The sequence below is a fragment of the Halichoeres trimaculatus genome, unplaced genomic scaffold (genome assembly GCF_033239565.1).
Source record: "Halichoeres trimaculatus isolate MK-OKI-2021-1 unplaced genomic scaffold, fHalTri1.1 fHalTri1_scaffold_18, whole genome shotgun sequence".
NCBI classification, from domain to species: Eukaryota; Metazoa; Chordata; class Actinopteri; order Labriformes; family Labridae; genus Halichoeres; species Halichoeres trimaculatus.
Genome location: NW_027437196.1, coordinates 5,070,474 through 5,087,805, shown reverse-complemented (window position 1 = coordinate 5,087,805; position 17,332 = coordinate 5,070,474). Strand labels below are relative to the sequence as shown.

At 41.1% G+C, this 17,332-nt stretch overlaps 1 protein-coding gene across 2 annotated transcripts in view; it reads left to right on the top strand.

Moving 5' to 3' along the window:
- LOC141807762 (gamma-aminobutyric acid receptor subunit rho-3) overlaps positions 1-17,332 on the top strand; it is a 52,781-nt gene that overhangs the window by 23,381 nt on the left and 12,068 nt on the right. For both annotated transcript variants that reach the window (XM_074693961.1, XM_074693960.1), the window contains exon 2: positions 1,972-2,084. In XM_074693961.1, coding sequence (XP_074550062.1) covers positions 2,066-2,084 — 19 coding nt within the window. In that variant the 5' untranslated portion in view covers positions 1,972-2,065. The remainder of the gene's footprint in view (positions 1-1,971; positions 2,085-17,332) is intronic.

Here is a 17,332-nt window from a genome sequence, read left to right as displayed (position 1 = left end):
TAGTTAAACTTTAGTCTATACTAAACTTTCTGTTTTTAATTTTAATTTCTTTTTTATTTTATTTTATTTAAACTTCATTTGAATATAGTTTTATTCTTCTCTGTACAAAGTTCTTCATCATCATTATTATTATATAATATTATTATTAATAATAATAATATTTATTATTATTATTATTTTTATTAATTATTTATGTATTTGTTTACCTATTTAGTTATTTATTTTTTCCTACTGCTTAAGCTCTATTTTTATTTCTATTTTTGTAATATTTAATGTGTATTTACAATAATTGCACAGAGAGCGTGAGGTTAACCAGAGAAAAATTCCTTTTATTCTTGAGAAACTTGGTGAATAAAGGCTATTTTGACTCTAATTCTGAAAAAGTATGTATATGTGGGTATGGTTTTATTCTTTATGACGAACTTCACAGGAAAAAACACTTGATTTTGGAGCTGATGGGTCCTGATACCCTGAGTCCACTGGATTAAACTGTGAAGTCTGGCCCCGTCAATCAATCTTTAAAAATATTTTAATAACTATTTAGTTTTTAATAACTGTCATGAACTAACTGTAAGGGCTGATGTATTTTTTCCTACACAGGAAAATGTAAACGAAGGCTTTAGGACTGTAAAGTGCTGTAGAGAAAAGCTGTATTTTTCAGGTGAGGGTGTGACTTTCTTTTTTGGGTCATAGAGACATCAGTTCTGGATTTAGTCTGTTTTATAAGCAGCGAAAAAATCCTCAAAGTCCATTTATCCGAGTCGGTGTCAGGGTCGAGGCGTTCCTGAAATTTTATTTGTTAGGAGGATTGGAGTGTTTGTTTCAAGGTTAATTTAGGGGATTACGGGGATAGGATTTGGCTCCAGTACGCTGACCGACCTCACAGTGATTGGAACCAAATGTGTTTTTGTGTGACTCTGTGTGTATGTGTGTGTGTGTATGAGTGTGTGTGTCCTAGTTTGTTTTTGTCAAGGTGTGTGACTTTCAAAGAGGCTTTTCACCCGCGAGCAGAGAAAATCTCAAACAGCTTTTATCTCTTTTTCAATTGTGTGCTCACCTGTACCCTGCGTGTGTGAGTGTGTGTGTGTTTACACCCTCTTAACACACGCACACACACACACGCTGCTACAGAAAGGAAGCCATACTCAAGCTATAATTACACCTTTTACATCCTGACCCTCGTCTCTCGGGGGTTTCCCTGGTTAAATGTCAGACATAAAGAGAATTTGACGCTTTGTTTAAGTGCACGTTGTGTTTTCTTTATTTTGCCTGAGACCAACATCCCCAGGAAAGCCTTTGATAAGAAGTTTGAAGCTTAAATTTTCTTTATGTCATAATTAAAGGCTGGAGACGACATCGTAAGGTTGAGTCTGATGGTTTATTCCTGGCACCTCTGGTCAGAAAGCGCCTCGCCTGAAGAGGAAACAGACGCTTTAATGCAATGAAAATGAAAGTGAGTTTGCAGGATCCTAAAGTTCAGAGGCTCAATGTGTAACTTTGATTTTGTTGTGTCATGATTTAGAGAAACAGCTACCTAACTTTTATCTTGATAACTCAAATATCGAGGTTGATGGAGAATTGACTGATGGGAAATGAAGTGCGGTGATCTAGAAGTGTTGTTATTGACTCAACTCCGAGGAGCCGGTTATATCAGTTCTGCAGAAGCAATGAATAATGTGTGTGTATATGTATGTGTGTGTATTGTTAGTGGAGCCGTGCCACGTCTTTGATTAAGGTTATGGTTTTGGCAGCGTAAGAGCTCGCAGCACAGACGGTTGAAGAGAGGGAGTGACAATGAGGACAAACAGAGAGGCAAAACCACAAACTGTGTTTCCTCTAATCAAAACATGCAATCACATCCATATTAAACCACCTAATCACTCAACAAGCTGTCCTTCTGTCTGTCATCTGTGTGTGTGTGTGTGTGTGTGTGTGTGTGTGTGTGTGTGTGTGTGTGTGTTGTTTCTGCAGACGTATTGACTACAAGCTGAAGAGGCAGGACAGCACCAAAACACTGCTGATAAAAAGTGAACAGCTGCTGAGGATCGAGGAGCACGACTTCGCCATGAGACCAGGATTTGGAGGTCAGAAACAAACACACTCACACACACTTACACACAGTTATAATAATGGGGACTTCATGTTGTGAAACAGTCACTGCAACAAGGACAGTAGTTGCTGCTAAACTATGTTTAATTATAATATCAATCACACATATAAACTAGAGCAAATTCTAAATCAAACCTTTGAGTCGAGTCTTTTGGTTTTAGAGTTAATGATTTCGGTGTTGTTATCTTCAGCCCCCCCTATGGCCAAAAGGAGGAATTGCATGTGCACCTGAGGAACTGAAGCTGCATTTCAAATAGGGGTGCACCAATCACAAGTTTCTGGCCAATCACAGATCACCAATCTTAAAAAAGCCTGACCTGCCCATACCGGTTTGGGACGATACCGATTTTTATGTTTTATCTTTTATAACTGACAGCACATACCTTTAATGTTCCAATCTTATTTAATTGAAAATCATTGAACAATACCTTTGAAACAATAAAATCTTTATGTTTTCACTTTAACAACCTATAAAGTGTCCTGAGTTTTAGGTCTTAGAGCAGAAAGGAACAATGGCTGGCTGTCAGACTTTCCCGGAGGATCAGTTTCATTCGTAAGGATGGGCCAATCACAGATCCCTGATCACTGATCCCCCAAAATTAAGGAAATCGGCATGTCTGATTTGAAACAGAGGAACTGGGGTTTAAGGCATTTACATTTACACGACAGCGTTTCATTGAAAAATGCTAAAACGCAATGAAAAAAATCTGTGTTTACACGGATACGTAGAGGGACTGAAAACGCTGTAGTAAGCATGCTAGGCCTGTAGGTTGCGCCTATAACAGTCTTGTCCAGAAGCATCTTTTGGTAGACCTCCACTGAAGTAGAGTTGAGCCGATCTTCTGGTGTATTGGTGAATGCTAAGAGCAGAAATGGAGCAACAGATGCACATTTTGTTGAAAGACATTCAGCAGATTCAGCAGATTTAGCAGCACAAGCACAACACGGTAGTTCGCAATGATCGTAACGGTACTGTTGTCCTGTTGTGTGCGCTTGCTCAAAACGGAGCGTGATGTCAGCGTTTCTAATGAAAATGACTGCTTACTGTTTACACGGCAACAGTGTCGGCAGTGTTTCTGAAAAAATTCCTCACTGGAGGCCGTTATTAAACGTTTGCGTTTTAGGTTGGCTAAAACGCTGTTACCCTGTAAACACGAGGCCGAAACGCAACAGAACTTTTGCATTTAACCCCAAAGTGTTGTCGTGTACACGCCCCGTAAATTAAGTTTTGGGGGACAAATTTACCCCTGAAAACAGTCATACTGTGAGGTAGCACTTTTCACTGACTTTTGAAGGCGGGGCCTGCAAAATGACTGTTTCTGATTGGTCGAGCAGTCACAATGTTTTTATTTTTCCCTCTGTCCACAATAAGATGACCTTCAGCTGTGATGGACTTGGTTTAATACCTCCTAACCACTAGTCTTCTTTGAGCCTGATAGTGTGAATGTGTCTCTGTCAGCTCCTGGTGTTCCAGTTTAAAAAGTGACCCTGTAAACGCGAGACCTTTAGCTGAACGTGTCAGTGGAGATCCAGTTTACAACAGATGTTCAAACACAGAAGAAGTCTTCGGGAATGCATCCTTGTTTAGCTTTATATGCAAGTGTCATAACCTCCTCATCAGATTGGTATTTAATGATTATTTAAAGTTTTATGAGTGGGATAAATCCCCCTGCTGTTTCACCAGTTGAAGCCTTCTGGGGCTTTTGGAAACAGCATCAACTGGTGACGGTTTTGTCTCTAGAGCTTGTCTCCTCAACAAATCCATCTGCAGTGAAATAAAACACCATCAAAACCAGCACAGGCTGAATATCCTCCATGCTAACAGGCTAACTGTTGTTCTCTGTGGTGTCATTTTTGCTGAAAGGCTTTTGTTGTCGGCTTACCGCCCTCTACTGGTTAAAACAGAAACAACAATGGGCCGCAGGAACTATTAAGTTCTGGGGAATATTTTACCAGGAACTAAAGGTTCCTGAATCTTCTGGTCCAAATGTAGCTAAAGATGTCTTTGTGGTTACAGCCGTTGTGTTTTCTAGGACTGGGGCGATATGCTTTTCTCCTGATTTGATTCTTGAATGGGTTTTTTTGGGTGCTGATTCAATTTAAACTGCGATTCTTCGATATTTCGATTCTAGCGATTTTTAGTTTGCTTTTCTAACACCAGACCAAGTGAAAAAGTTGAATAATGATGATGATTACAGGCTATATCAGAAAATGCACATCACATGTCAGTCAGTTTTTACATCCAGCTTCTAAACCAAGACTTAAATGTAAAATAGATTCGAATTAAAAAAAAAAGTTTGAACAACAAAAAAAAAATCACAATTTGAAGTCGTTAAACAAAAAATCCTTATACTATGATACATTGATTTTTTATCCCACCCCTTGTGTTTTCCGTTGGCAAATTAAGGGCTTGACAAGTCTGACACAAAACATACTATAAGAGCTTTTACCAGACTACTTTTATTTCATGTGTTTAACTTTATGTACTTGGTTGAACTCTTGACTCTTTTAACAGTTCAGAGCAGTAGTTTGAATGTCTGTCGTGTCTTTATTATGTAAAATTTGTCCTTGTAATTCGAAAAAATGTCTTTACCAAGCGAAAAGATATCCCAAAATAATTCAAATGATGACCTGCTCCCACTTCAGTCAATTTCCTCACAAATTGGCCCTCACTAAGGTAGGAACACTGCTAACACACACAGGAGAAACACCTAATTTCATCACCGTCACTGATGATTTAATTCCCGCCCTCGCTTCGTCCATCAGAGAAAATTACTCGGCGTCCCACGCTGATGATGCGTACGGACCGGTTTGATGATCAGCACTGGGTCACTCAGACTACGGATGTGTCAATCCCAAATCACCAACTCTGGCCCAGATTAAACCCCTGTGTGTGGGCAGGAGTGTGTGTGTGTGTGTGTGTGTGTGTGTGTGTGTGTGTGTGTGTGTGTGTGTGTGTGTGTGGGCGTTAATGCAGTTGAATACATTGGGAAACAGTTTGCTCACTCAAAAGTGATTGTATGTCCCTGTGTGTGTGTGTTTTGGCAGTATAATGAGCGCCCGTGTGTATGTGCATGTGTGTATTGTGTGAGTCGCAGGGGTTTGTGTGCATTAATCTGGATTATATGCCAGGTCTGGAGCAGATGGAGGGGTGGAAAATAAACTGACGTCTGCAGTGAAGATCATCGGTATCAGACACACAATAATAGATGTATTCAGACGCTCGTTCCATGAAAACACATGATGCATAACGTCGACCGATTTAAGGATTAAAATAATATCATTTTAAAAACCAAAAGCTCTTGAGGAGATAAATCTGGCGGAGCTTAAAACGTCTCTGTACTCACATCAGAAGGTGTGAAGTTATCAAGCTCCCTACACATATGTCTCAAAATGTAGAAGAGCTTATTATTTAAGTATAAAATATCCATTAATCAGAAAAACAGCTTTAAATTATTACCCTGGTCTTCCTGTAGCCCCGTTGGTCCAGTCGTGCCCACTCAGCTCTGAAAGGACTCTGCTCAAGAAACCAACACTGACTGTTGGTATAAACTGTATCCAAAGTGTGGTTGGATGTTTGTTCTCCAATTTACTCATCCTGACTTCAGAGGTTTGTGCTGTCATTACAGCGCGACCGCGAGAGGATGTATGTCCAAAGTTTGTAAACACAATCCCTCTAAGTTTTAAGCAGAGTTCTGTCATTTTTCTAGTGGTGACAGTTTCTTTCTTTTATCTTTCTTTGATCCAAAAGAATTAAAAACAGACAACTGAAGCTTTTAAGCTTTATATAAACTTTACTGTAGTTTCTGACTTTAGTTTTAGACTCGGAAACCTTAGAATGCCTCAATTGTTGCGCTACAAAAAATCCATGACTATAAATAAAAACAGTTTTGTTTGGTTTTTGGACACATGATGCTAACATGTGTTGGTAAATCCCAGAATGAGACTGCTGGATTGTTCAAAATGTCCCGCGAGAATTCCACAAGATTTGCTCAATTCGTGACATCACAGATTGCAGAACCCTTTCAATGTAACACAAAGCAAACATAAACAACATTCTCTAGCTGTGTCCTAAATCACTCCCTATTCACTATATAGTGAATACACCATTTTGTAGTGCTGAGCGAAATCTGAGTGAGCATGGTCATTCACTATATAGTCCACTCAAGGTATCCTACAATGCATTTTGAAAAGTAGTGCATTAGCATTGCTCACTATATCAGCAATATATACCATCATGCATTGCAGTTCAAACAGAAGAAATGGCTGATTACATGATTAATGATTACAAACAACACGAAACAACATTAAAAACTGTCAGAGAATAACACTTATCTCTCTGTTTAACTTTCGGGCTAACGCGTCTCAACTTCGAGCAGAAAAACAAACAGCACGCACGTTAGCCATTAAACTGTTCCTCGCGGGTGATGCATTCACTGGACCTTGTAATTCTCAAACACCGCATAAGTTGCTGCGCAAAAGTATGGTTTATTTATTTAAAAATAACGTGTAATAGGTGTTTCTATTATATTTGGCTGTTGCGGAAAATACACAAAGTATAACAGTAGTTATCACTGAAATAAATACTTTTTTGCAGTGTTTGAGAAAAATTACAACCCTAAATCCCCAGCCGTCCATGAGCGACACTAGAGTAATTACATCACTGTCAGCAGCTGGCGAGTGAGTGAGTAGTGTTCGAAATGTTGTTTTAATTTAGCTGATTGAGTGGACTATATAGTCCACTGCATCTAATTCACTATGTAGTGAGTAGAGAATGAGTCAACGATTTCGGACACAACCTTTGTTCTTTGTTCTTTGTTGTTTCCTTGTTCCCTTTCAAAACTATTCCTCATTTTAAAATATGAGAAGTACTGGTTTACACAGTTGCTCAATTTGTGACATCACAGATTGCTGAATCCCTTTAATGTAACATAAAACAAACGTAAACAACATTCTTATTGTTTTCCTTGTTTCCTCTCAAAACTAATCATCATGTTTCACTTTAAGAAGAGAAGTACTGGTTTACACATGTAACAAACAAGACAGTCATCCTCCTTGTAACACACAGTGGTAGCTTTTTCAGTTGGACCGGCGCGATCAAAACCATGAATTAGCCGGCGAAGCAGGTCTGGCGTTGCCACCACCAGCTGATCAGAGCAGAGCCGACTGTGGGCGAGGCTTTACCTTTCTCTGCGTGTCTTCACCAGCTCAGTTTACAATGCTAAAGATGTGTGGCTAACTTATGCTAAAATCTATCGACAGAGCCGACCTGTTCCGACCAGCAGCATTCAGTCATTAGCCAGTACAGGCTCAGACTAACCAGAGTTATTCAGCTGACATCTCCCACTGTGGTAAACAAAGTCATTACCTGTTCAACAGAAACTCAACTGTCTCGACGTCAGTCTTCAGTCCCAAATCCCTCTGCAGCTTTTTCCACCGGTCGTACATTTCTCCAATATTCAGTCTCTGTTGGCACCTGTATTGATCATAATTCTTCCTTGCTTCAGCCTTTTCCTTGAAACTTTTTCGCTTTCTTCCCTTCCCTGTGGAGGGTAACAGTAACAGCTTCCTGTTTTCGGTCTTCTCTGGCTCCATGACGCTTCGGTAGCTGAGCAGCTAACTGACGTGAGAGGGGTAGTGGGGAAGAACGAGGTGGGACCATGAGCATGACGGTTCGAAGAGAGGGAGACAGGGGATTGGATGGACTCATAGACCAATCCGAACTGTGCATGCCATGCACGGTTTAACTAGTATGCAGCTTTGCAGCGGATATACTGAATGGATTTTTTTCGTTCTTTTTGGTCTTTATATTGTGTAGATTGGACCATAAGACCATTACAGCCCTATAAACAATGTTATTAAGATGTACAAAGCTTCCAAATCATACATCTTAGCTTTAACACAAAGCAAACATCAACAACCTTCTTTGTTGTTTTTTTGTTCCCTTTCAAAAACTATTCATCATCCATTATTCTAAAAAGAGAAGTACTGGTTTATACAATAAAAACAACTTTGCGGTGTGGCAACAGTGGAGGAGGCTATAGACAGTTTTCAAAGACAGCAGACTGAGATAAATGAGTTTTAAAGCTGCAGCTGCAGATCATGTAAAGCTGCCACAGAGCTTTCAGAGGGTGAATGTAAAGCCTGAAATTGAGTGATGAATGTCTTCATCCCTTACTTTCCTCCACGTCACTCAGCAGGCCTCGCTGTCTGGAAGTGTTGACAGAAAAAGCAGCGAGTAAAACTGTTCCCATCCTCAAGAAAATAGCTCAGCTTTGTGTGATTGCACTCTGTACGGACCAGTGTTTTAGCAGGAGGAGGAAGAATGTCTGAAAAGAGTGCAGTGGACAGTTTTAATGAATTTAATGATTGGCTGCCTCTTTTATTCTGTCTGAGAAGCACATTTACGTCCTATCACAGCAGAGCCGTAAACAAACCCTCGATGAAGACGACGTCTCATTCCGCCAAACCAGTTTTTTATGAGAGGGATGAATCCGTCAGTACGATCTGACACTTGTTATCTGCAACTCAAGCCAAGTTAGGTCACAAACACGCTGCTGTTTGGAGCCACCTGCGGAGTTAATGACTTACAAGCGTAACAAGATGTCAGACTACAACACAGGGAGAGTGAGGTGGTCTGACGTGAGGTTTATGGAGATAAATTTAAGTTTACTGACGTCCTTTAACAGCTGACCCAAATGTAGAAACAGTCTGAGTCATCATGTGACCTGTGGATGTTTGGTCTCTGTTTGCACAGCAGCTATAGGCTTATCTGGGGAAAAAGCTGAGATTTCTCTCTGTGTCAAATTATAGTCGGCAGAAATGCCGCAGGGCCGTGAAGCAGACAGTGGTGCTTTTGTCGTCCCCACCCTGAATGACAAGCAGCACCGCATAGACTGGATGCCAACTAACCATATAGACAGGAGACAGGCGAGTTCAGCTGTGTGTGACTGTGTGACATTTCCCTCACAGCTGTACTGAAACACACATTTAAGGTCTGAACTCTGAGGACATGCTGCGCCTTCTTGAAATAACTTGATTACTTTTGTTTATTTATAATAGCTCAGTGGTTTGGGCTGATGGTTGGACTAAAAGAGGATAGAAGGAGGAAATAAACCACAAATCAGACGACAAAAATAGGCACAGAACCACGACTAACTACAACAGTAAAATACTGCTTTAAAATTAGCCTCTGATTACAGATTCTAACCAGTGTAGATGTAAGAGTCTGGATTATGTATGACAGGTGTTCTGGTTTCGGTTAAGAGGAAGCATAAGCTGATAAAAGCTGCGTTTCCGTTACACTTTATCACAAAATAAAAGCAATATTCCTAAAGTTATTTGTTCCTGTTGTTCCCAGGCAGAGGGGGTTAAAGGTCCCATATTCTGCTCCTTTTCTGCAGCTTAATATGGATCATTGATGTCTTCATGAAATGGTAGTAACATGTTTTGGTCCAAAAAGCCAATAAATCAAGCACAGCAGCATTGTTTCCAGGTTCTCATAGCCCCTCTGTTCAGAACGCTCTGATCTAGTGGGCGTGGCCTTCATATGTAAATGAGCCACTGCTGATACCGCCCCGCTCTTCAGCAACATTGAGAGCGGCGCCACGAGCTCCGAGTGCACAATGTTTAGAAAACAGCGAAGCTCGTTTACCGTAGCATTACAGGCTAAAACAACAGGCTAACCGCAGCTAAAGTTAGCATCCTGAAGCTAACACAGAGACAGGGGGGACACTGAGGAAAAGCTCTTCCATCTGCTCCACAGCACACAGCATTTAAAATACTCACATTTCCAGGGTCCCAGGTTTGTTGGTGGATGGTTGGTAATGCGCCTGGATTCAGGACCAGTCTATTGGCTAGCCCTCTGTTGGACTGTCCAAAGTTGGAAAAGCAGTCGGCCGTGAAGTGACTAGCGCACACATGCACAGTTTTACTGAGTGTAGCTGGAACATTTCCTTGATAAATGAACTCTAGACACTTAGTCTGTCTTCTTATGAGATGGGAAGCTTGTGCATGGAACTATGTGGCTGTTTACAGCCAAAAACAGAGCAGTGATGGCTCTTCAACTTTGGTATTCTCCTCCCCCCTGCAGAGAGGGGAGTGGGTGGGGAGGGAATGCGGGGGTATCTGCTCCGGTGGACCAATCAGGTCAGACTTGCTCCTGATTGGTCAAAAAAGGGAATCGCTGATTCGGCAAATCCCCAAAATCCAAACAGCTCGTTTTAGGTCAGGATTTTACAGTCACAAGCACTACTAAGAACAGGTTTTGTCATTAAATATCACATTTTGTGGGCTGGGGGGAAAGCCAAAGACCCACAAATTTCACTAAAAGACTTAATAAAGTGATTTTTGCACAATATGGGACCTTTAAAATATTGTGATATTGATAAGATGACAATGCTAATTAGTGAACACGTTTTCATTCACTGGTCACTGTTAGGGATGGGTATCGTTATTGGTATCGACCGAATTCTGTCAAAAGTACCGAGTACGGATTCATGTAAAATCAAAAGGTACCTAAATGCATCGTTGTGACTGTAAGAGACTGGAAGTAGGTGATTTTCCATGCTTGACATGAAAACAGCATGAGGTTATATATTGCAGAATAAATATGTTTAATTGGAAAGAATTTACTTTTATTTATTTTTTTACAAAATTGATATTTTTTACCGCATAAACACACAAAAGTACCAAAACAACCAGTAGTGGTTTGTCGGCTTACATTTAAGCAAAGAACGAGCTCCAGCAGCCAAATAAATAACACAGATTTCATTTTTTGATCATTTAATGGTAGCTATGCATTAAAGGACTGATAAATACATCAACACATCTTTAAAAATGCACAGGAAGATGCTGAATTTTGATTTTTATGGCTGCTGAAGGTGAACTTCTACCTGCCGCGTGTGTCTGCCCTCCGTCACACCACCATTCATATTCACATTATCCAAATACTGATGTTTTATAGAGCCCCTGTGGTGTGCCATAAAGATGTTCAAGCTCACATCTGTTGCAGTCTGTCCAGATTTTTTATGAATTCAAATCTTTATTTGATGATTTACCGTCCCTAGATGCGGTTGCTTTGGTGTTGTAGCTTAAAAATGACATTTTAACCAGAGATGTTGTGGAAAAGGAGAAAAACAAACTGAGTGATATTGTTCCCCAGAAGTTCAGCTGTGATTCATACATTGTTTGTTGAAAAGTGTGTTAACCCTGAAACCACTGGTGTGTGTTTTTTTAGTGGTTCAGTAAATACAGGCTGTGTGTGTTTAGGCTAAATACCTTCAGATACTTCAGCCTGCAGTGAGTAAAGCTTTCATTACATTACTGTGATCCGGGCTGAGCTGCCCCTGTTACGCTCGGCTGGGCTGAGTCACTATGGATTGTGTAGGAGTCTGATGCTCATGTTCTCCAAAAGCTGCCTCGAAAATCATCCCTTAATCCGCCTTCGCCGCTCACCTCTCCTCCTCCTTTGATTGGGAGTCAAATCAAAACACAGTGGAAGCATCCAGTGACCTTAAAGCTGCATTACGCTGCTTATGACTGCATGAAGTGATCCATCTGCCGCGTCGTGTTCGCGGATTAATCGACTCACATTTTGGGTTCAGAAGTGACCTTAAAGCTGCACTGGGAAAGATTTTTATATGTTATTAAATCTGCAGCAGCTTGCTAACTGTGATTTTGTAGACTCACCCAAAGAGTCCAGAGCTGGATTAAGGGAATCGCAGGACAATCTGTGCGCACAGGGGAGTGGAAAATAATTACATTTAGGGGCATATGCACAAAAACGAAATGAGGAACACCAGCACTGACAGGATATTTAGTGTCACCTGTTTGCTTTTAAACACCTTCAAGCTGTCGTCAAATCACTGAGACCACCTGAGGCTGCGTGCAGATTTTCTGTCAGTGAAACAGGCTGAGCAGGAACCACGGCGTCCGACAGACACATTTGTTACCTGCTTCCAGCGTGCGCTTCAGGAAATCCGACTCTCACCAACCAGTTACAACCCAAGCTCTTGCAAAACCAGCTTCACGTGAGCCTCCTCATCAACTTGTTTACTCGAGCTGATTGGGAAAAGATGCCTCCTTGAAATCGAAGCCATAATGTCCTGGGTTCAACCCTCCTGCCCAAGCATCAATTACTCTGACACATGGTCGTGGTTACTTTCACATTCTTGAATCAGAAACTTTCCACAGAGCCTGGTTTGAGAGAGTGGGTACAGTGGTTGTACCATCAATCGAGGAGCATCCTGATAAGAAATGCAACCTACATCTTAGTTGTTAAAGTAATGTCAACCTTCCTTTTCTGCAAACATTGCTGAGTTGCATGTTGTTGCATTGCGATAAGATGAACAGGTTGTTTGCGTTGTTGCTGCATGGCATACTCTGCAAACCAGAGACCTTGTGAAAGTAGCGATTGCAGTGCCGCCTTTTGGTTCATTAAGTCTTGAGTTTTGGTATTTTTCTGCTGCCATCTTGTTTTATTTAGCGCCAAAAAGCAAAATAACCAACAAACACAAACACAGCCAAATAATTTCCATCAGGAGAAACAAGAAACAGGCTGCAAACCGTACCTGCCAACACTCCCGGTTTCTGCAGAAGTCTCCCGCTTTGTCAGAGTCTGAAGTTGGGTGTATGCCTCAAATCCTGAAACCATCCAAATTTAAAAAGTTAAGAAGAAGTATAAAACAGCCAAACTGCCTTCTACTGACTGCATATGAACGTAGATGGTAGTAGGTACTGCTGGTTCTGTTTTGTTGTGTGCTACGCTGGGAAATTGGGAGAAAAGCTGATGGACAAAACACTTCCATATAACCCACTTTTGGTTTGAAAAAAGAAAATTGGTGGTGAATTTTGACACAGTTACCTGTGAGATGGGTATCAGCTTTTTCTTCACTCTTCACTTACATCTCTCTGACAGGCTAAAGTCTGTGTTATGCTATATGCAAGGAAATAAGACACACCAGTTTGTCCGTCTGTCCGTTGGTGTCCATTCCCAAACTGCAGGGGGCGGTGTATCACAAACTTACATCTACCAGAACACTAAACAAGAGTCGAAGAAGTTTGGCTTTATTTTCAACTTATTAACATTTCTGCCCTGGAGATTTTTCAGGTCGTTTTAACTGATTCCTCTTTTCTGCCAAGAGTGGTCGCAGTTTCACGCCATGAATGATTTACCGCTCGGTTATCATGGTGATATCTGTGTTAAGAGTCACACAGATGTCTGTATTTCTGCACTTGACTACTTCCGCCATCTTGTCCGCATGTCAAATAGAATAGAATAGAATAGAATAGAACTTTATTGTCATTGTAGCAAGTACAACGAAATTGAAGTCACAGCAGCAATCAAGAAAACAAAAGTAAGAAAGTGTATAGAAAGTGCAAAAAGCTCCATATGAAAATAGATGCTGACAGCTTGTCCATCATTGTCCAGTCAGCCAGCCTCCACCTCCACAGGGTCCAGGACTGAGCTTCTTCAGCAGTCTGTTCAGTCTCTGTCTCCTGGATCCTGTCTGCTCACAGCAGGCGAAGCTCCTCCAATGTCAGCTCCGTCAGCCACATCTGCAAACAGCACGATGCCACTCTGCCCTCCGGCAGCCCCTCTGCCGCTGGGTGAGCACGGCTAGCTCGTCCATCCCACTGGAGATAGATCTTACGTTCCCAACAACGATGGATGGAAGAACAGGTCCACGTCATCACCTCCCAGCTCACACCTGAGAACCAGCACGTCGTCCTCACCTCCTTCTCACCTTGTGGGAAACATCAGGCCTTACACCAGTTAGCATTGACATGCTACAGGCTGCTAACAGCTGAGTTCACATGTAAACAATGTGGCCATGGTTACATGTAGGATCTCCAGACAAACACAGGAGAAAAAGTAGTAAAAATATCACTGAAGTCACATAAAGTTTGGTGTCTATGACCAACAATGAACCATACAAAGTAATGTATGAATGTCTCCGTCCAGCACGCTAGAAATTTTGGAGTGTGCACGGCGTGGAAATTTTCTGCATGAAAAGGACTGTGTGAGGGGGCATAGCTGTGAAAATGACGTCATTCGTCCGCACGAAGCCAATTCATCAAGCATAAATCAGCCTTGACATTAGTGTTGTTGTAATGCAAACTCTTTCCAGTAGGTGGTGGCCATGCATCTAAACCTGAGTGCACCCTGCCTTAAACAGAAAAAAAAGAACAAAAATAAGCGCTGTGCATTGTGGAAAAGATATAACTGCTTGTTGCAGACCGCAGATGGCTTAACAGTCTAGGTTGCGCCCGGTGAGCGGGTGGCCTGGGTTCAAAAACTTTGACCTGTTTCCTACTCTATCCAATGTCCTCTCCTCTCTACTTAGAGACATAAAAAGCCCCAAAAATAACAAAAAAATCATATTGATATAAAATATATGAAAATAAAAGAAATACCTGATGCATACTAAGAATTTTCTTGAATCGGTAGAACGTCTAGAAATTTTGTGTACTGCAGATTTTTCTCATTTTCACTACATTTTGCCAAATATGTAGCTAGTGTAATGCATAGTTTCAAAAAGAGCTGAAGCGAATGCCCCTCTCTTAATCTTGTTAGTCAGACACTTGTGCCCTCTACAGGCCTGGAGGATTTCTGGCGTAAAAACTGAATCTTCAGAGTTTGTGTTGCTTTTTTTGCATTTGTTTCTATTGGTACCATTTCCAAATTTTCTGGTTATTTCTTTTAAAGGAAATCAGAGTGTCGATTCAGATATTTATTTTTCACAATGAGTCTCGTGCTATTTTATTTTGTGAGCTGTATTTGTAATTTTGTGATTGAATTTATTGCCTGAACAAAATGAAGCCTACAGAAAACAGAAGAACTGTTTCCCTCGTGTTGTTTTAGGTGAAGCAAAAAGTCGAACACAGTCTTTTTTACGTCTCGTGATTGGTTTAAAAAAATATTTATTTTTCAAGGAGAACGTAAACAGCTAATTACCATCAGAAACATGTATTTTAAGTTGATATTTTGGCTTCGATTGAGGTTGTTTTCCATATGAAGTTATAGACAATCAGTTTTGTTTATGAGGCTAGTTTGTCGACCCCTGCTGGTCATTAGATAGAATGCAGGTTCTGGCCCGTTCTGCATTTTCTTTTCTTTTCCATTGATTTCAGCTGTAATATGTGCCTGTTTTAACTTGTTAAAGTAGAATAAATCCTCTGTGAATGACACTAAACCTCCTCTGGAAGCTGTTAAACACCAGACACGGTGCTGAATCTGAATCTGTGCCTCACATAAACCCAGAGAGCTGAGCCTGACCTCTTTCTGTGCGTGTGTTTCTCTCTATAAAATGCTCTAAATGTTTTCTTACTGGGTGTGACATGGAAAAAAGAAAGCAGCAGAGACAGCCAGAGAAGGTGACCTTCTGTTTTAGGTTTTTCCCACCAGCGGCGGTCGTTGTCGGGGCTACGCTGTATGTTGAGTCTGCACTGCTGGTGGTTTTCATGAGTCATGCTGGGACAAAAGGCCTGCAGCGGGAGCTTTATGGTCCTCACCGTCAGATGAAAATCATTAAATAAAGCGTCGACTGAGCGGTTAACAATCGGGTACATCCAGGAATCGACACGCTTCACGCTCTCAGAGATCACTCTTTGAAGTTTTTCTTGTCTTTAAGAGTGAAGAGAGGAATGTCACTCTGTAAACCACGTCCAGACGGAGGTTACAGTCAAACCCAAACCCCTGTGTGGGGACGTGTGTGTGTTTATACACACTAAACCTGCAGACATGGTTTGGTTTTATACAGATCAGGAGTTTTCAGCAGAATGAAAACATGACAGAAGTCAACATCACTCTCTCCAGTTTAAAGGAGATGTGAGGAGTTTGAAAGTGATCTTGAAAAAGTCTCCCTTCTAGATATATGTCTGATCGTAATCCACATTTTAAAATGAGATTATCAGCACCAATATTGCTGGTTACAGGTTATTTTAAACTGCTACTTCTTAGCTTCCAGTTCGGGTCGACCAGGACCAGATTGATTTACAGCGCGTCTAGGTCTCTATGACAACACCACGCCAGCTGACGAAGTTTAGTAGCGAGAAGAGATAAAACACAAAGATCTGTGTTTTTCTCTGCAGAAAACGATTTCTGTGATTAATTTTGTAGTGATGGTGAACACTAGAGCCTAACTGTCAGACAGAAAAAGGACAGAAGAGCAGAAGAAAGATAAACACACTGCAAAAAAACGAAATCTTGTTAAGTATTTTTGTCTTATTTTAAATAAGAGTTGTCTTTTTGTACTTGATATGAGCCACATTTAGCTGATCAGTCTAGAAAAATGTTTATTTTAAGCTGTTCAAAGACAAAATGAGGTCTGAATGGCTCATATCAAGTAGGAAAAATGGGCTGCACGGTGGAGCAATGTGTAGCGCTGCAACCTCACTGCAAGAAGGTCACCGGTTCGATTCCCAGTTTGGCTGGTGAGACTTTCTGTGTGGAGTTTGCATGTTCCCCCTGTGCACACGTGGGTTCTCTCCGGCTTCCTCCCACAGTTCAAAAACATGCTCATCAGGTTAATTGGTCACTCTAAATTGGCCGTAGGTATGAGTGAGTGTGTGCGTGAATGGTTGTTGGTATCTGTGTCAGCCCTGTTAACTGCGGGCGACCAGTCCATGGTGTACCCTGCCTCTCGCCCAATGACAGCTGGGATAGGTCCCTGCCACCCACAACTCTGAACAAGATAAGTGGTTCAGAAAATTAATAAATGAAGTAAGAAATATCTGCCAATGACACAAGGTAAATTTGCTTGAAACTAATAATGTCTTAAACTTTTCTCTTGTTCCATTGGCAGATTTTTTTTAACTCTTAACAAGCAATTCAGACCTCATTTTTGTCTTTAAACAACTTGAAACAAGACATTTTTCTGGACTGGTCAGGTGAATGTGGCTCATATTGAGTCTAAAAAGACATTTTCTACTGAAAACAGGACAAAAACGCTTGATAAGGTTTCATTTTTTTGCAGTGCAGGAGAGTAATACAGCCCGAAAGCGGCAACCTCCGGTCTAAGAATATGAGACAATGCGGAAAATCTGCTGTTTCTTGAGTGTCGGCTTGAGGCTGGCTCCGGAAGTAGCAGAAGTCACATACACACCAAGCCAAAAAAGATGTTTTCAAAGCAGAAATTAACGTATTTACAGCCTGGTTCAAAAAACGTCTCCTGTCTGAGTCGCTAATTTTACTTTCAGCACCCACTGTATGGGGGTGAAT